Below are 20,244 nucleotides of genomic sequence, written 5' to 3'. Positions count from 1 at the left end.
CTCGAAAACGAAATTATTAAATTTCACTATTACATGACTTTTACTTATGTATATTGATGGTACCGACTCAGAAAGTCATTAAAGTTAACTTTTTTTCAAAAAAATCTTGAAATTTAATAATTTCGTTTTCGAGTGCTCCAGATTTGTGATTTCCTATACTAGCTCGGGGAAAAAAAGAATTTTGAAAAAAGGTTGTGATTTGCTCAAGCTAGAGGGGTCACAGACGGACGGACGGACGGACGGACATTTTTTTTTATTGCGGATTCGTCATCTATGAACATAACCAAATGCTTTGCCCTTACTGTCTGCTTCCAATTCGACGTGTTACAAACGGCATATTAATCTTATAAGCCCCCAGTACTTCGTACGGGGCTAAAAAATCATCTAAGCTTGTGTGGCTAGTGAGAGTTGACCAAAATCCGAAAACATGCACTTTTTTATTGAAATTTCTCGTAGGCTACGAAAGCTACAAGCTCGTGTGGGGTGTCATTAGAAAGGCAATTGCATGTTCTTTCGGGACATGTTTGCATGTTGCATGTTCTCTCTAGCAACCAAACTCTCAGCTCTCTGTGTCAAATTCACACCTTTTTTCTTTGTATTCTAAAAACACTATTCTATATTTTGACTGACCAAGATGTAGTCTACATGTAAATTCCAAAGGCTACTTGATTCTTTCACCACCTTAATGAAAGTAGTTTGGTTGCTAGAGAGGGTATTGGTCCTACAAAAAACAGTGAGTAACATATAGCACCACTTGATGTTGAAAACTAATTCCAAAACATTTAAACGACTGAAGTCAAACAGCATTAACGATGGACAACCTAAAAAATACCTATTTTCGTATGTTAATGTTTTGAAACAGGATGACTCAGTACCAACCAGACATATTTTCTTCTTCTTTTTTAACTAGGCCCCACCACTTGGGTGGGTCATTTCCCTTGACTGACTATCAATACTTTCAATAATTCCAGTCCCAGTTGTCTTACTATTTTTAAAAAAGCTGTTGTTTTGAAAAACACAAAATTATAGTCAGATGAAAAAGCCTCTTAGTCTCTTTGCTACATCATCACAACGCTTTTAAAATGGCATATTTCTTGCCTACCTCTTGAATAAATTAAACTCGTGTGAATTACGGCCCTCGCTTCGCTCTGGCCGCAAAGTTCACACTCGTTCAAATATTCATAAGCCTAAGCATGGAAAATAGGAAATTATAACACGATGTGATGAGGAGAGGCATTTTTGAGTATGTTATACATATACTGAGAAGAATACAAACAAACAATACTTACAACGATTGAGTATTGTCTCCTAAAAAGCGCAATGAGTGGAAGGTCTAGCGAAGTACGTTTAACTCCTGATATGAGTCTCCTATATAGTCTACTAAAGGCGCTGAAAAGGTGGCGTATTTCTTGCCTACCTCTAAAAAAATCTTTTTAAGAATACGGATTTCACGCAAAAATTGTCGTATATCCCAGATTACTAGTCCAATTAAATTCCAATGTTCGAGTTTAACCACATGAATTACGCTACTGGTCGAAATTGATTTTTGAAGCCTCTGAGAATTACTCGAGCTATCGGTTGGTTTCTCAAGCAAGCAAGCAAAAACTCTTTTGGGAAGTACTTCTTAATTGTTAGACCAGAAATCCAGAATTTCACAACTCGTCAAAACAGAAATTTTTCTGGAAATCCGTTGCAAAAATGTCGTGCAATTACTCCAAACTCACTACTCCAATATCATTCTCTGTCAATTAAAACAGAAAAATTGAAAATCGGGTAAAAATTACTCAAGTAATCGCGCGGTAACAAGAGAAAGCGTCTGTGTAGAATTTCTCCCATCTCTTTGTTCGAACATTATCCATCTGCAAACTCAGCCTCAAGATTTTCAATCTTCGTCGATTAAGACAAAATCTTTGAAAATCGGATAAGAATTATGGAAGTTATCGCGGTAACAAGTAAAAAATTCTCTTGAGAATTACTCCCATCTCATTACTTCAATATTTCCCATCTACGAACTTAACCTCATGATTTTCATTCTCCGTCGATTAAAACCAAAATTTTGAAAATCGGTAAAGAATTACTCGAGCTATCGAGTCCACAAGAAAAAGCGTCTGTGTAGAATTCCTCCCATCTCGTTGTTCTAACATTATCCATCTGCAAACTCAACCTCAAGAATTTCAATCTTCGTCGAATAACACAAACAATTTGAAAATCTGATAAGAATTAGTGAAGTTATCGCGGTAACAAGGAATAAAATTCTCTTGAGAATTACTCCCATCTCATTACCCCAATATTGTCCATCTACGAACTTAACCTCATGATTTTCATTCTCCGTCGATTAAAACCAAAATTTTGCAAATCGGTAAAGAATTACTCGAGTTATCGAGTCCACAAGTGTACGGACGTTTTCTGTATTTAACGTTTTTTGCCAATGTAGAACATTTTCAAAATATCAAAGTGAACTTAGCGTTACGGACATTTAAGGGTATTTTCTTTCATAAGACCCTGACTTTCAGTCAAGGGAATAAAATCTATATTCAAGTTCGAAGATACACGTAAAACACTTTCAATGATAAAAGTTTGTTGACATTAAATAAGCGCCAATTTATGCTTCTCAAAAAAGCGTGAGGAAAGTCATTGAAAGAATTACTCTGAGAAGACTTGTCTGATATCGCAGATATCGCAGCAATAACCCAGAGTGTGTTAAATTTTGATTGTCTCTTTGTTGGATGCTTGTCGAAAGACACGTTTGACTAGAATAGTGATTTGCATACATTCTAGATCAATAAATTTATGAAATTGACTTCCTTTCGAGAAATGACCTCATCTTATTTCAATAATTTTACAGACGAAAATCTCCAAAATGTTGTTTTATCAGCAGCCAGTCGAATTTTGTTAACCGTAGAGTGTGAACAGAATTATTATTATGGGAAAACTAATTCATTTGCTGGCTCTCATGTCAACGTTAGTCTCAACTAATTGCTTAGACAGAGATATTGACGAACCATTGTTTCTATCGGAATTCATTCTTAAAGGTGATTACAGTACAGCAAGAAATTTATCGGTCGTGCGCCATAAGGAAATGGACTGGTTGACCAGTCATGCAGGTAATTTTTTTTTAATGCCAATAAAGTGAATAAATCAACTAAAAACAATCTGCCCAGGATACATAACAATCAACAAACAGCTCAGTTCAAATATGTTCTTCTGGTATTTTCCTGCGAAGTACGGTGCGAGTACAGCACCACTAGTGTTGTGGTTACAAGGTAGTTTTTGTAACTTATTTCGCTGAGCGTTACAGGAATAATATATTTAACAGACAACTTTTTGTTGTATTTAAGGTGGACCAGGGTCGCCGTCCATGCATGGTAGGCAAATTTTGTTATTTTGATTTTTTTTGTTTTGCATCAATGGTCAGCCTCCAAAACTCGTTTATTAACATAAATTTATGATCCCGATAACGCGACTAAAAAAATTTTATGTCTACTTTTAGTGCACCATAAACCAGTAGATTATTCTTAGATATTCAGTTCTCAACAGTTTGAATTTACTAAAATATAAAGATTTTACTTTTATCGAAAGTCTTGCGAAAGACCCGACTATGGAAAGATTCACCAAAATTGTTTCCATTCTAAATTTGAGATACTCCCAATTAGTCATTTTGTTGTTTTCCCTTAGGAATATTCAAGGCAAATGGACCATTTGTTATTGGCTCCGACCGAACATTAAAATCACGCAAACATTCGTGGCATTTTCGTCACAATTTGCTTTACATTGACAATCCCATTGGAACTGGGCTTAGCTTTACTGCATACGATGCTGGCTATTCGAAGAACCAGAACGATATCGGCACGAATTTGTACCATGTTCTGCAGCAGTTTTTATCCGTATTTCCTGAACTACGCCCGAATCCGTTCTACATTACGGGCAGTTCGTATGCGGGTAAGTATGCACTGGCTCTAGGCAACACCGTTTTAAAAAATGCTCCATCGTCTGTCGACAAAACTAAAATAAATCTCCAGGGATTGGCAATAGAGAGTGGATTCATTGATCCGGTAAATATGCTAAATTACGGTGACATTCTCTATCACAATGGAATGATCGACTCCAATGGTTTGAAAATATTCAAAGAGTATGAAAAGGATGCAGTTGAATCTATCAATAAAAGAGATTACGCTAGAGCACTCTTTCACATTGACCATTTGATTCTTAATTTGTTTTACAAATCAGACACAGTGTTCACGAACCTAACTGGGTCAACGAATTATTATAATACTTTAATGGAAGACAATTACGACTTTTCTGTCGTTGATGACTTCATGAATCGTCCGGATGTGAGGCGAGCTATTAATGTCGGAACGGTTGAATACCAGCCAAATGAATTCAACAATGTGCATCTTCATGAAGAAGACCGAAAAGTAGAATTTAGTTTGAAACGAGACATTATGCTAAGTGTAACGCCATGGTTGAGCGAACTCTTAAAGCATTACAAAGTGTTTTTGTTCAACGGTCAATTGGATATTCTTTGTGGCTATCCGCTCAGTGAGAATTCTGTGAAAAAATTGAAATTCAATGGAGCGGAAGAGTATCAAGTGGCTGAGCGGCGCATATGGCGTGTGGACAACGAAGTAGCTGGTTATGTTAAGGAAGCTGGAAAATTAACCGAAATAGTTGTACGTAATGCTGGCCATTACGTATCAATCGATCAACCGAAGTGGGTCCTTGACATCTTAACTAAGTTGACTTCTGGTGAAGGGTTTTGAAGGGAAATCGTTGTTTTCAGATTGCATTTTATATTTATAATTTTTTTGTGGATAAAACTTTCCTAATTAATAAATGTGTAATTGAAACGAAAACATAGTTCCATTTTCATCTCGTTAACGACTAAGAATTGCTCCATCAGCCATGAACCAATTGGAGTCTGTGGACTCTAGTACCTATAATCATCAACAACGGCAAAAATAAACGATTTACTCTGACCATTGTCTTCTTCAAACAAATCTCTGCAGAATACACTGTCATGAATTTTGACGAGAATCGCCATTTTACTGGGCGATCGGGCGATGCCTTTTGTTTTTTGGCTCTCCTCAGACCAAAACAGGTTATTTAGGCGTCTCAGAACCTTTTTCAGCCAATTCGCCCGATGCACCTTTTGGTAGCCAGTCCGGCCCTGCCCCGCGTATCTGTATCTGCGTGACCTTCTCAAAGTTTACAGCCTTGCAAGTCCCACCATACGCACTCATAACCAAGTTTCTGAAAGACACTTCTGAGTTGATCACGAAGACTGTGGCATCAAAATTTGTCTGTGGCTCCAACTAAGTTTGTGAAAGTTCATATGAAGATTTCAACTTGACAAAAAAAATGTCTTCAAGTTGACTTTTCACACAATATGCGATGAGTGCGTTTAACAAATTTGATGACACCGGCCTTCGTGAGTGTGTTAACCTGTTCTTTTAGAATCTTGCTCATAACAAAGTACGTGGTATTAATTTGTTATCAAAACGTGCAACATAAAATGTAACAAAAAATAATTTTTGAAGACGTGACCCAACGCACTTCAAGCAAAAGTGGTACTCTAAATAGGGTACTGAAATGTGATAGTGCTCCATACAAAATTTTACAATGTAAAAGAAGTGGGGATAAAATTTCATACAAAATAGTACTCTGTTTGGCAGGTGTCAATCGAAGCACTTTTGCTTGAAGTTCGTTGCGTGACCAGATTCACCATTTTAAAATAAAATAATTTGTAATGCAAGGCTATTCGTCAACGACGACAGCAGGTAACTTTGTCTCCAGCCACAGCTGTATTTTTTGTATGAGACACTGCAGCTGTGGCAGCTATTGTAGATTACCTGGAGACAAAGTTACCTGCTGCAGGTAAGATTTTAAACTTTTTTTTCGTCAGTGAACTATTTCGGTTAACTTTATAGATTTCTTATGCGCCGTTCAGCCACTTGATACTCTTTTTCGTAGACGGAAAAGCCTTGCATTTGTGTCTTAATCTTGTTTCAATGAGAAAATTCTTTGTGTAGAGATTGATATGCAGTCACCAAATCTCAATTTTACACATTCACTAGTTTCATCACTGTTTTGCCATTATAACAATAGCGAAATAGCTGAAAGAGTGAAAAGATATAAGTGTGTAAAATTGAGATTTTGTGATTGTAACAACACGAACACGTTCAGAATTTGATTTTAAGTTAAGCTTTCTGGAACCTCCCCCCATTTATTGTCACGAATTAAAATTCTTGTGGTATGTAAATAATAGTTGGCTTTATTACTATTGAATGATTCAAAAGAGAATTACAATAACAGCACATTGGGGAATGTTTTTTTTTTTTGGTTGTTGCTTTACCGTGACAATTTGCAAATTATTTTTTCATTTTTTTTTGTCTTTGATTAAATACTGGTCTTTAGAATGTAAAATACTCGGGACTGAATGATTCTGCTGTTGAGTTTATTCTGACTGATCAAAATATTGCTTTCTATTAAGGCTCGGAACAGGTTAACTTTACGACATGCAAAACTAATTCAATTACCTTGGATAGAACTCGGATAGAACTAGTGTGGTGGCTAGTTTGATTCATAGCTGGGTTTTTAACTTTTGATTACCGAGTTCTATGCAAAACAATTGAGTTATGTTTGGCATAACCTGATCTTAACCCGTTGAGAGATTTTTCTTCTTCAAATGTTAGAAAGGTTAATCATAGAAGTTAGAATAATTTGTATACACACACGGTAATATGAATCAATTTCTGATTAGTGGATTGAAAATTCATTTTTTTTTACCGTAAGCAAAGTATTCTACAATCCACATATTATATTCACGATTCAGAAATTGTAAGCTTTGACGCAGTTCATATATTCCCTGTTTGAAGCAATAAGGGAACCTAGGTTTTAAATAGAGATTAAGAGCAACGGATCCTTTGAAAATTTGTAGCCTACATTTAGACAGTAATCTGCACAGGTTTCTCCAAGTAGGTTATGGTATGATTCACAAAAGAATTTTTCCTTTAAAGGTAAAGGTATTTTTGTGTGTTTTAATGGTTTTACTTTTTCAAAAAAGGATTTCCGTTCAGAGAAATCATCAAAAAAACGAATATGCTTCCGGCTTAATGAAGGCTAAAAATTGGCAAAGGGTACATTGCTCTTAATGTCACCGGAAAATAGCGTTATGTGATGTTATGTAACAAAATATAACGTCACAATCTAGAGACATTTATCATCATTAAAAGTAGGAGGACCCTTGGTGACACATATTTCCTTAAAAAAAAAACAATTGAAATTGAAAGAAGATTACACGACTACGAATTTGGTTATGATGTGCAACGGCAAAATTTTGAATTTTCTTTTCTTTTCTTCATTTTGTATTTTATGCAAGAATTTGTAAAATTGTTTAAAGCCTAGACTAGTAAATCTACATAATCCTATAATCATAAGTACGGAATTAATTTTCATGGCTTAAAATACTAAAAAAAGTTTTAACTTTTCACTTAATTAATAAAATCACAACAAATTTGAAATTAAAATGGAAAATAAATTATTAAAATATCCATCGACGTTTTGTAAGTAGAAGTGAAAATGTGGTTCGGGACAGAGAGTCACAACTGAAACGTTAACATCGCTTTCTTTGAAGTAATACGAAATTGGCGGAATATTTGAAAAGAGAGCGAGGTCCATTTGGTGAAGGAATAGAAAATTGTATCTGAATTAAATAATCGCATATCCCCAAATCACGTCAGAGTTAATATATGAAAAATGGCCAAAAGAGGTGGTCAGAAGATAGAAAATGTCGAAAAGACGCTTTAGGGATGAATATGAATGAGTATGTAACCCGTTAGAAAGTTAACGTATCCCCAACATTCAGTTCTGAGTTTATGTATGCTCAACTGTATTTTTCGTAAAGAAATCGGACAAGTAAGAGACATAAATCAGTCTGTCTTTTCAATGACTCAATGTGATTACCTTACGTGAAGTTATGATTCCTCGATGATACATTTTCAACTCCTACATTTTCACTAGTTTCACTACAAAACCTTGCCTCTCAACTTCCCATCGTTTTTTTTTGGTAAAACCTAAATCAAACCTGAAAACAAAATCTATTGAACACAATGTTAAATTGGAATTTGCAGCAAAGTGTCTTATGTTCTCAATTCACTTTTGGATGAACTAGTCTCAATACCTTGGATGCCGCCGACAGCATTCACAATTCTCTGCGATTTCAGATAATCCGCATACATGCGACGGGCCTGATTCAAAACTCGGGTAACATTATGCTTTCGGACCATTTTGTCGAAATGCATGGCCATTTCATTGTAGTCCATGTTGCTCTTCATTACATAGTTCCGATGCTGTAACAGCAGAGTCAAGCATAAAAACATCAAAAATGGATTTCCTCCACCGAATTCGTTAGGCGGCGGCAGGGATCCAGCCACTTTGGTTAAAGCGATAATATTTGCCTCCGAGGCCTCTTCAACTGAAGTGGTCAACTGAGCGGACTGATCCTGTTGCGGTTCTTTCAACAGGTTCGATGTTTTTATATCATTATCCGGTTGATCATTCCAGCTACCACTATTTTCCGAGTCAGTGTCATTGTTGTAGATAATGGAGTTTCGTTTCGACGAGCTATTGTATTTGAGTTCAGTGGATGTTCCTCTACCATTTTTCCGCAACAGACGTATTGGGGTCACAGACTTTTTACCAGATACGGTAGTTTCAATCTCACCGTCAAATTCTAGATCGATCTGTTCATCTGGTGTTGTTGCACAAATATCTTGCTCACAATTTTCAGTCTGTTTCTCGACGCCGTATTTTTCAGCCACATTTGTGAACGACGAACACTGATGAAGCGGATTCTCCCAAACAAATATGTCTGCGTTCGCACTACAGCTGCTGATCCGTTTGTTGGAACTGTCTTCACGGTGATTTTTAACTCTACACACAACGTCACCGTTCACACTTTTATCACTCGGGCAGCGCGAAATTTCGTTTGTGGTTCGATCTTCATCGCAAACATCGGTTGAGCTTTGATGAAGCTTGGTGTACGATATTTCCTGGTAATTAGCTGGTGATTTACTCGCACCAATCAACGAATCTCCACTTTCCGGCGTATCACAATCGGTAAGATGGATTTGCTTTCGCAATGTAAAATCATTGCCGAAAACGTGTCGATCCAAACTTTCCAATTCCAGTCTCAATTCCCTTATCACTGACGTGGTCATCGGTGGAAAATATTCCTGCGAATCATCTGGACTGCTGCCATCCAATGTGATTGCATGTCCAAGGCGATTATTCGTTTGTAATTGAAGCGATGGCTTGTCAGTTTCGTGTTCAATACTATTCGGATTGATTCGGTTTTCGATAGTTGTTTGTGTTAACTTAATTTGAGGCGTTGCTTTCTCGTTGGTGTCTTGTGCATGCAGTGTCGGCTTGTTGGTGTTGAGTTTGTCCGATAATCGATTTTTGTTGATAGTGGCAAAATTCAGAAATTCGTTGAAATTCTTAACAACTTTTTGGCTTTTCGTTGATTTCCTATCGTCGGCACAGTCGCTTTGGTCTAATTTTTCCAACGTTGAGAGTATTCCTGAAACGAAACCTTGATTTGAAGAAAAATAGCCTTGCCATTAGTGTCAAATGTAACAAACCTTTTTTACCAGCTGCAATTCGATCTTTCAATTCCTTGAAATGCCCTTTCCTGTGATGGTTCACTTGCTTGGAAATTGGATTGATCTGAGAAATATGTTTGTGCTTGTTGTTGTTTGCCGCATGTCTACTATCACCCATAGGCCGTGATGGCAATTCAATTGCATCCGATGCTTCTGTTGATGTTTTTTGTTCCTTTGGTGACGTCGGCTGTGATCGCAGAACATTCTCTTCATTTCGTTGCATCTCCATACTAAGATTGGCTAGCAAATTGTTTTCCATATCTTCTTGGTCAGCAGCAGAAATCGGCGTGATTTCGTTTTGATTGATTAGCGACAGCATTTTCGATTCATCGAGACTTTGAAACGATTTCGTAACAATTTTCGGTGGCAATTTACTGCCCGTTTCGTCCAGGCTCAAATTGAATCGTTTCGTTGCGTCTAAGGATTTAGAAAGCGAAACATTGCTGGTGTTGGGTGGTGACGATATGAGCGACACTGCTGAACTTTGTCGTCTCAATTCGCAAATTTTGGTGTAAGCATTTTCCCTTGGTGTTCTCATTATAACTGATGGTGATTTGGGTGGTGGAACGTCAATCGGCGGTGGTGTAAACTCTTTTTCGAATAAAGCCAGCTCCTTGACTGGCGGTTCGATCGGCAACGAACTCCACAAAACTTCCAACATATGAAGTGAGTCGTCGAAGGCAAATTCGCGTTTCATTTCGAGTAGAAGCCAACGATAACAGAATAGCAAATCATCGGCCTGTTGCATCTTTAAATATTCGTAAAATTCCGGATCGTAATGCTGCAGCGCCTCAGCTAGATGACTAAATTTAATAGTCATGTGTACGCCATCAAGCATGAAATTGGCATTCAACCGGGTCATAACAGCACAAAAGCAAATGTAGGCCTGACATTCATCTCCCATTGTGACTAGAAGGGGTGATGCAATGTCGGACATGCCTTGGCAGTAACTTACTGCAGGGTGATTCAGAGCGTACGTTGTCAATATGTTGAATAAAGAAGCGATGTTTTGATTGTCATCACTACCGGCGTAAAATGGATGTAAACGATCCGTTCGCAGGACGTCTTTTCGCACCATGCTTGTCACGTACGCAAGTTCACCAACCACATTGCCTTTCTGAACAGTTGTTCGCCATGTATCCCTCAATCGAGCGTATTCAGCCGCCTTTTTCTTCATGTAATCCATTCGTTCTCTGCCAGTCATACCATCCGGGTAAACGTTCAAAATGTGTTTCCACACGACTCGGCGCAAAGATGGATCAATTCCACCAGAGTAAATAACTTTCCGTAATTCGTGCGGCTGCACAATTTGACCAACCGAATCGAGAAAGCTGCGAAATTCAGTGTCTGATAACGGCGCTCTGGGAGGCTGTAGGAAATTTTGATCTTCTGCAAAGTTTAGCGCTCGAGACACCATTGACAATGTCTTTTCCATCTGAAAATTACAAATCGGTCTTTTACACATTTGTCGTCACTAGCAGCAGATTTGTGCTCACCTGGTTCATAATAAGGCCTGGCAATCGCGTCTGCATGTTTTGAACATATTTCTGACCAACACCAATCGATTGTTGCAGAGGGGATATTTCGCGTTGCGAACTAGAATTACTTGATGCATCCCAGTCAATGGTTGATTCGGAGAAAGGCTTTATGTCAACTTTTAAGTTTAGACATGGTTCAGTCGACGTAGATATGGAAAGGTTATGAGCTCTGTAACAGTTAGAATAAACTTGATTATATGAAGAATGGCTGCACGGTCTAGTATGAAAAACCTTAAAAAAGCTGCATCCAAATCCCAGTCCGATAGAACAGCCAAATACACTTCCTGGCCCGACGGATCAATTGTTTTGTAACTGATAGCAAAATCAGTCTTAAGGTCGAAAGCTTTAGCTAGTATACTGTACAGAACCTCTAACGATGTTATTTGTGGATCGACACTAAACTTCCTCCATTCAGGTGGCAATGTGCCTTCACATTTCTGGAAACACAATTTTTCATAACACACACAGAACAAAAACGTCAACAATAAAAAAAAAAACATTCGCAAGCCAGACGAAAGACAACTGGTGAAAAATTTGTGTAATTACCTTCACTTTAACCCTGACAGCTTCTCGGGTGAATCCGAATATTCCAGCCATTGGGCGAAGGTTGTTGGAATGTTCAGAACACTTTAAAGTACCGAGATCAATTTTAATAAGGTCCAAAAAGTTAAAATCAACATTGAAGACGTTTACATGTTCATCATCTTTTTTTTTGCAAAGTCAGATCAGTGCTGCCATCGAATGGTAAAAACGAACCAGCTGTAAAAACAAGGGAAGTAGGACAAGTAGCGAGTAATGTTGTCTGCTATGTGACTCACTAACAAAATTTTGAATATTTTAAAAATTGTTGACCTGAAATATCCGAGTAGATCACGAAGATAGTGGCACCACATTTTCTGGTGGATATTGCCAACGAACAGTTGGATATCAGTCTTTGTAGGTGTCTTCAATGTTCTAAAAGAACAGGGTAAGACGATTCTGAGTTCATCTGTTCATTACGAAAGCAGTAGCTTCTATGTGGTGCCAACTAGGTTTGTTTATATTACGATCTTGATTTACTAAAAAAAAATTCTCTGCAAATTGTCTTAACCTGTTCTTTCGAAACTTTTCATTTAGTTTACTAGACAAACAAAAAGGAAACTAATACTTATACAAATGTTCGGACGACTTTGCTTGGTAGGCGAGCATCAACAATCTTAGCTAACACATAAGACGACGTACTAGACAAACACAAGACCATAAACTTAAGATTAGCAATACGTCAGCATAAATTGAAAAATTTAAACAGTTCTGTATTTTTTTGAGTGCCGCCGGCTGCAGTAAAACCCTGATATCGTGGCAAAAATATCAGTTGCGACGGGACAACTTAATAGGTAAAGGAATTTGATTATGCATTGTCCGTTGACAACTGGATCGCCACCGGTTCTTGGAAGGTTTTGAATTTTGTTTTTTTTATACGTTGCCACACATTGTTGCCAATTTCAAGATATTTTAATTGATCGCTTGCTGAAAAAGGAACACACCTAGCACAAATTAAAGACCTTGCACATAGACTGTTATGATCAGAGCGAGAAAACCGAAGACTAGTTATTATAACTTGCCTTGGGGTACTTGTCAACGTATTTGCTTCTCTTTCAACGTGGTACGTTGCGAGCGAGAGGACAGAAGACCAGTTTATTTTAACTTGCCTTGGGGTACATACTTGTCAAAATATCTTCTTCTCTTTCATCATAACACTCTATATGCTTGACATTGCAACGTGGGCAACATAGAGAAGCTTAATTTCAAAACCCACCGAAACCCCCGATACCCCGTGCTTCCATCTTGATAAAAAAAGAGTTTTATGATGAAAGAGAAGAAGATATTTTGACAAGTACCACAAGGCAAGTTAAAATAAACTGGTCTTCTGTCCTCTCGCTCTCAACGTATGTACCATGTTGAAACAGAAGCAAATACTTTGACAAGTATCCTAAGGCAAGTTATATTAACTAGTCTTTGGTTTTCTCGCTCTGATCATAACAGTCCGAAGACTAGTTATTATACCTTGCCTTGGGGTATTTGTCAAAGTATTTGCTTCTCTTTCAACGTGGTACGTTGAGAGCGAGAGGACAGAAGACCAGTTTATTTTAAAATATCTTCTTCTCTTTCATCATAACACTCTATATTGAACGAGCCAATCTTAATCTATTGCTCTGATAACTTACATACAGGCCCGGACTGGCCATATATGGCAACTAGGCAAAGCACAAGTGCGCCTTTTGGATTTTGCGCCTTTTCAGAAATAAAATGTATGTACTATTGTATCGCTGGTCTAGATGATATTATGAAACGTAAAAGGCGCTAATTGTAATTTTGTCGTTAAAAACGCGAAAATTTTCGCCTGCGGCGCTAATGAAGGAAATCGTTAAACCTTCAACGGAATACAGTTTCACCTTCGATTTCTGTCGAAAGAAATGAGTTTTCTTTAGTTGCTTGACGGGTCAGATTCTTTGACTGACTGTCTGAATTTCGATTTTGGTTACCTTAATTGGAAATGAAACTCATTGAACAATCCATTTTTATTCCATACAAAGAAACACCAAGAAATGTTTTTGCTGTTGTTGGTGAAACTTTGGGATTTTTAAACAGAAAGTTCGGTTGGTCGATTTTCACATGATTATGATTTAGCCTAAATACGACTAAAATAAAAAAAAACAGTCAAGAAGAATCGCCAAAGTAAAATCGCCAAAAAATTTTTCTTGGCGATTCTTCAGACTTCGGCGTTTCTTCACACTTTGGCGATTTTTCTTGGTGTTTCCTCGTTTTTTGTTATTTTGTTAAATCACAAGAAAAATCGGCAATGCGAGAAGAAACGCCAAAAAATGTGAGGAACGACCAATTTTCCATTCTTGGCGTTTCTTCGTCGATTCTTCTTGGTGTCTCTTCGCACTTTCGGGCTTTTTCAGGTGATTCAGCAAATCAACAAAAGATGATAAAACTCCAAAAATCTCTAAAGTTTAAAGAAGCGTCTTCACATAAGAAACGTTATTTCGTAGAAGGATAAAATGGCTAGGATCTTACGAAGCGCGTTTATGTTACATTTTGTAAAAGGTTAAAATTACTATGATCTCGCGATGTGCCTTTATATTACATTTCGTAGAAGGATAAAATTGCTAGGATCACACTAAACGCTTACGTTTCGTAAATAAATAAAATTCGCTAAAGTGTGATGAAACGTGAAGATATAAACAAATCATTTTTGTGTTTTTTCACACCTCGACGATTTTTTTTGCGTTTGGTGATTCCTCTTGTCGATTGACCATTTTTTATTTGTTACATCGCCAGAAAAAATCGCCAAATTGTGAAGAAACGACAGAAAGACAAATTTTCTATTCGTGGCGTTTTTCCCATTTCTTAGCTTTTCTTCCTTTTTCTGACGTTTCTTTACACTTTGTGGATTTTTCTTGGCAATTTCTTTTTTTGACGATTCATCACAAGAATACTAAAAAATCAGGGAAATCGGTTTATTAGCGTTTTTCACTTTTAATGTATTTGGTAATTTTCTAATAATTCTTATTTTAATCCTAAGCAAGTTTTCAATAGAATTTCAGCTTCGAATGGTTCATAAAAAAAATTTGCTCGCTCTGCTCGCGTAGTATACTTAACAATTTAGTACTTTTATCAATTCCAACTGTAGCATAACAAACTGTATCCGAAATAATGTATAGGATTTGTGCAAGTAACAGCTGAAAGAGAGCATATGCTTATATTCTTTCTAAATAATAAGTTTTCGTTTTTTGCGCCTTTCGACTCATCGCACAAGTGCGCCTTTTGGGAGCCAGTCCGGCCCTGCTTACATACCATCTCAAGCCTTTGATTTATTTAAACATTTATTGTCAACACTGTCAATTTAAGTGGCGGCACACACTTCTCTTCTCGGAGCAATATAAAAACTGTCAAACGAGTCCTTTTTCCTCATCCATTCGAAACCGTGTGTTCGAAGTCATTTATTTTATTAATTTCGACATAGTGTCTGTCAGTTCAAAAAATTTCTTTTCAACAATCAGTTGACATCTTTCACACTCTTAGACGGAAAACGTTTTTTTTATTTGGAAAACATTTGGATTTAAAATTGGAGTTCTGTAAGTAATTAAATTGCAGGCAATATCGTTGCAATATGAATAGAATACTGAAACAGTCAGCCGAATAATTTAATCTTAGATATTTTTCTTGGAAATTTTCTTTTCAAGGTGATTGGTTGAAGAAAAGAATTCGACTTTAATTCTCACCATTTATTCATTGTTCATTGCCACAACGAAATTAATTAATGTTTTCAAAGGGTTCAAGAAGACAGTAATTTGTTTGTTTTTCCATTGGCAATTAAGACAATGCAAATCACGCTGGCTCTACTTTGTTGTCTATTGTGAAGGCTTTCTGCCTATTTTTTAATTCTTTTTCTAATTCGACTGACAATTCTATTTTAATTGTTTTGAGCCCGAGATAGCGGCTATTGTTGATATGTATGAATGAATACATCAGGATTATTATCTTTCGATTGTAATCGAACGTAAAATTACATAACTTAAATGAGTTGAAAAGTGACTTCTTTAGAATAATCTTGATCGTTCAGTTCAGTGCGCACGGTGTGCCAGCCGTTATGCGGTTGAAAAAGTCTCGAGTATATTTGTTTATTTGAAATATTATGTCACTTGTCTAAATTTAGTTGAATGCTTAAGTTTACATTAGCTTTTGATACATCGTTTTTTGTTGTGCATTACACAATTTTCCACTGTCATTGCTACAGAATTGGGATAGAAAATTGAATTTTAATATTTTTAAATCGTCGGTACAGCAGACTTTGGATTTATTAAAGCGATGAATGAACCGACTTTTGCATTTCAATTGCAGTCCCATCGGTGGTGGGATAGTACCCTGTATTCATTCATAAATGTTGAATTACTGAAAGCGAATTTGATAAGCTTTGCCGATGAACGAACGTTCTGTTTGTTTATACTGAAAATTAAATTCCTTTTGCGTAGTTGTGGTACCCTTGTACTTTGAACAAATACAACAATTAAATGTAGACGTTTCGCTATTGCGGTTTAATGAGGCGTAAAGAGTGATTAGACCAAGACGCTGTAGGTATATTTTGTGTTTAGAGTTAACATGTCGGATGAGTCGAAATGCTATTGATTCAAGCTTCGCTTATCTATATCTTGAAAAGAGAAACATTTTTTTCGACTTTATTCCTTTATTGTTCACAGATTATGAGACCTGATATCGTACCCATTGCAATCGGAATCAGTTTATGCAGCGCCAGCGCTCTACTTTTGTACATCTGGTACAAAACCAAAGATAGAGAAGACGATGATCTGAATTCACCCGTGAAATCCTCCTCCAAATCATCCAAAATTACGAAAGTCGACTGCATCGTGCCAAATAATGTTGTGCCACTGGTTGTGGGTCGCGGTGGAGCTAACGTTAAGTCGATTGAAGGCAAAACCAACACTCAAATCCGATTCAGAGTTAAGGACGACAACAGTCAAATTTGTGAAATAAGTGGCAAATTGGAGGATGTAAAGAAAGCTGCTGAACTGATCAACATACAGGCATCGCCTCCGCCAAATTTAACCGAAGAAATGCTGGTGCCACAAACGGCATACGGTAAAATTGTTGGTAGATGTGGTGAGGCCTTGCAGGAAATCTGTCGTAAATCTCAGGCTAAGGTGCATATTGACGCTGGTGACCGTGGCGAAGGTGACATGCGACGTCTATGTATTACGGGTACCCGAGCTCATGTCAATATGGCAAAAAAGTTGATTGAAGAGAAGATTCGCATTGACAAAGAAAGTCGAGACAACTTAGAAGTGAAACGTGAACCTCGTGGCAACGTAAAACCGGTCGTGGAGAGTGCAACTGCTGCTGTTGCTACGGCAGCAGACGACAAGTCAGACGTTGTACTGCAGCCGACACGCGAAAAATTGCCCACTAGCATCATTGAAGGGCAACTGGAAGTGTATGTTTCGGCAGTGGCATCACCGTCACGTTTCTGGGTACAATTGTTCGGAAAACAGTCCAGTCAATTGGACAACCTCACCACATCGATGACGGAATATTATGAGAAAGCGGATAATCAGAATTTGCACAAAATCGCCGATCCGTATTTGGGACAAATTGTTGCCGCTATGTTCAAATACGATAGTAAATGGTATCGTGCCGAAATCGTTGGAAGTAAGTCGTCTGAGAATGTTTATTTTTAGTCTCTGTTGTTCTAATGGAATTCGTCTATTTTGAATCAGTACTTCCGAACGATTACAATCCGCGTGACGTAATATTGGATCTGTATTTTGTTGATTTTGGCGACAGCGAGTACGTTCACCCGAAGGAAGTGTTTGAGCTGAGAACTGATTTTTTAACATTGAGGTGAGGACTGATTGATGTCGCTCTGTCTCGTTTGTATCACTAAAAATAGATTTCGTTTAGATTTCAGGCAATCGAATGTTTCTTAGCTAAAGTCAAGCCGAAAAATAATGCCGAACTTTGGGAACAGGATGCCATATCCAGATTCGAAGATCTGACACACGGTAAGCGTACGCGACTCAATTGAATTACTATCACTGGCTGCCCGAAAGTGCTGAAGTATTCGATCTAATTCTTTCATTCTTCCATACAGTTGCCAGATGGGAAAAAATGACTGCTCGAGTTGTAACAACGAAAGAACGGAAATATGGAGACGCGATCAAACGGGAAGGATCTCCGATTCCTGGTCTGGAGATTTTCAATGTCGACAGTAAGTGGACCCTCCCTGATTAATTAAAAAAAGACTGACCGTTCTAATCTACTTCACCACTTTCAGCACCCGACATCAATATTGCTGACCAACTAATTAGCGAAGGCTATGCGGATATTATTACATCAAACAGTGGTCACAGTCGGAGCACCGAAGATGTTCTTCGGCTGGATGGTGGTTCCGATTCGAATACCAAGAAGGTGGAGAAAAACCATCGTGATGAAAGTGATAAATTTGCTGAAATCGTTAAACCGATCAACGGGAATCATGAACCGGTTCCGAAGTCCAATTTGAAAAATAGTTCGTCATCGTTCATCGATACGGAGAAACAGAACGGAAATAAAGTGACAAGTGCAAAAGACATGGGAACAGTCGATAGAAACTCAAATCGATCGCATATAGTGACGTAGAATAGAGACAATGGAATGAGTGTTGTCGGAGGATGGGGGAATTGGAATCAAAATTATAATTTCCATCGTAAATTCCCGTTGTAAATATTTTTTTTTCTCTTCTTTGATTGACGCAATGAATTTTATTTCGGGACAATTTCCTGTTTGCTTTTGACAGGCTGACTCAAACCGTGATTTGTAATTTGTTTTGCCATCGTTTGATACTAATTTTATGATTTAAACAAACGGAATAAATTGCAGCAGCATGTCATTCGCAAAATACTGAATTTGGATGAATGGTCCTTGTACACTTTGAGGATTGTTGGGGAGATTTTTTTTTAAATTTTAAACATTTTTTATCCGATACCTTGGATAGACTCATCGGATCGAGAATACATCGAACATTTAGCTGAATATTTAAAATGTTCCGGCGGAACATTATACACCGAAATAGTCAGACTTCCAACACTTTCAATCGAATATACCAGTACTCGAAAATGTTTAGTTTGTTGCTTACAGTTCATAAGTTTATGTTACAAAAATTGCTATGCAAAGAAATTGTAATTGCTGTTTTATTGGGTTAGACTTTTAGATATATAAGTTTAAGATACAGCATCGCCATCATTAATGAGGACTCAATAAAAATTTATTTTTTATTAGAATTATCAGATCTTTTAAATACGTCCCTGTTCACCCAAGTTCATCTAACCGTATCGAACACGAATTGAATTTATTTGCGAAGACTTTGGACAATCGAAATTCAAACAATCTCCCATTTTACTTTCTAATGGCACAAACTAGTATCGTCAGTTCATCTTGAGAAATTGGTGGAATAATTTTTACTCAAAACTCTTTCTTCTTCTCTTTGGACTCGTATGACTCTTATCAATAAATTAAAACCTTCACCTTACGAACTTCGAGCTTGTGTACAGTTCCGGAAAAGCTTGATCTGGCTACTAAAATGCCCACCGGGCGATGTATGCTAAAAGTTCACCGAGTGCAGTGAGGACTGAGCTTGAACGTTGAAGCTTCAGTTATTTGCTGCATCGCTTTCGTCTGTTGCTTCTTTCACTTCGGCTGTTAGAGCCGTAAAATTGAGGGTATGTTGATTAACAAACTTGGTCGATACGAGTATTTATTTGGAAATGTGTAGGCTTGTAGCACCTAAACGCTGTAATTCCCTTGACTGAAAGTCAAGGGTCTTACGCCAGAAAATACCCTAAAATGTTTGTTACCACACAATGTATGAAATGTTATCAAAAACGTAATTGTTTGTAACCTATTTTTCTTTGTCATCACGATAACTTGAGTAATTCATAACCGATTTTGATGATTTTTTTTTAATCGACGAGGAATGAAATTCCTGAGGTTAAGTTCGAAGATGAGCCATGTCGGGGTAAAGCCCTGGAAATTATTCCAGAAAAACAGGATTTTACTCTGTTGATAATTGATAATACACCACTGATAATTGATATAATTGATAATTCCCTTCACTGATGATAATTGATAATCTAATGTGTTATTCCCTTGACTGGCAGAAAATAGTGAACAGTTTAGGTTCTTAAAATTATACATTTGACATTTGTAAGGTCAAGTTCGACGATGAGCTATATGGGATCACCGCTTCGGAAGTTATCCCAGAAAATAGAAATGCAATGTATTAAATGAACATTATAAATGATATTCGATAATTGGTATTTGATAATTGATAATTGAAATTTTATATTTGATAATTAACAAGCGGCACCCAAAATTACATGTAATGAAAAAAGTCAAGCAAATCTAACATTAGACAACTCCGACGAGTGTGATGTTTGCGGCCAGATCGAAGCGAGGGTCGTAATTCACACGAGTCGCGGTATCTTATTGTCACATTAGACAGCTCG

The 20,244-nt window shown here is 37.3% G+C and overlaps 3 protein-coding genes across 4 annotated transcripts; 2 read left to right on the top strand and 1 right to left on the bottom strand.

Annotated features, from left to right (window-relative positions):
* Positions 1–2,856: 2,856 nt before the first annotated feature.
* On the top strand, positions 2,857–4,819 carry LOC119077092 (venom serine carboxypeptidase-like). Its single transcript, XM_037184252.1, has 4 exons — positions 2,857–3,104; positions 3,162–3,263; positions 3,339–3,365; positions 3,676–4,819. The coding sequence occupies exons 1-4, from the start codon at positions 2,924–2,926 to the stop codon at positions 4,758–4,760; spliced, it is 1,395 nt and encodes a 464-aa protein (XP_037040147.1). The 5' UTR covers positions 2,857–2,923; the 3' UTR covers positions 4,761–4,819.
* A 3,080-nt stretch (positions 4,820–7,899) lies between these two features.
* Positions 7,900–11,999, bottom strand: LOC119077091. Its single transcript, XM_037184251.1, has 5 exons — positions 11,747–11,999; positions 11,432–11,637; positions 11,159–11,369; positions 9,642–11,097; positions 7,900–9,580 (listed from the first exon to the last, which is right to left on the bottom strand). Exons 1-5 carry the CDS (start codon positions 11,795–11,797, stop codon positions 8,139–8,141), a joined length of 3,366 nt encoding a protein of 1,121 aa, XP_037040146.1. The 5' UTR covers positions 11,798–11,999; the 3' UTR covers positions 7,900–8,138.
* Positions 12,000–15,172: 3,173 nt separating this feature from the next.
* On the top strand, positions 15,173–19,020 carry LOC119077090 (tudor and KH domain-containing protein homolog). 2 transcript variants are annotated; one of them, XM_037184249.1, is made up of 6 exons: positions 15,173–15,321; positions 16,444–17,410; positions 17,479–17,602; positions 17,663–17,763; positions 17,853–17,969; positions 18,036–19,020. In XM_037184249.1, exons 2-6 carry the CDS (start codon positions 16,447–16,449, stop codon positions 18,377–18,379), a joined length of 1,650 nt encoding a protein of 549 aa, XP_037040144.1. In that variant the 5' UTR covers positions 15,173–15,321; positions 16,444–16,446; the 3' UTR covers positions 18,380–19,020. The 2 variants fall into 2 exon arrangements, with proteins under 2 accessions (XP_037040144.1, XP_037040145.1); XM_037184250.1 differs by having other exon boundaries at positions 15,191–16,317.
* Positions 19,021–20,244: the final 1,224 nt, after the last annotated feature.

The sequence above is a fragment of the Bradysia coprophila genome, unplaced genomic scaffold (genome assembly GCF_014529535.1).
Source record: "Bradysia coprophila strain Holo2 unplaced genomic scaffold, BU_Bcop_v1 contig_232, whole genome shotgun sequence".
Lineage (NCBI taxonomy): Eukaryota > Metazoa > Arthropoda > Insecta > Diptera > Sciaridae > Bradysia > Bradysia coprophila.
The sequence above is the reverse complement of the archived record's forward strand: the minus strand, read 5'-3'. Positions and strand labels throughout refer to the sequence as shown.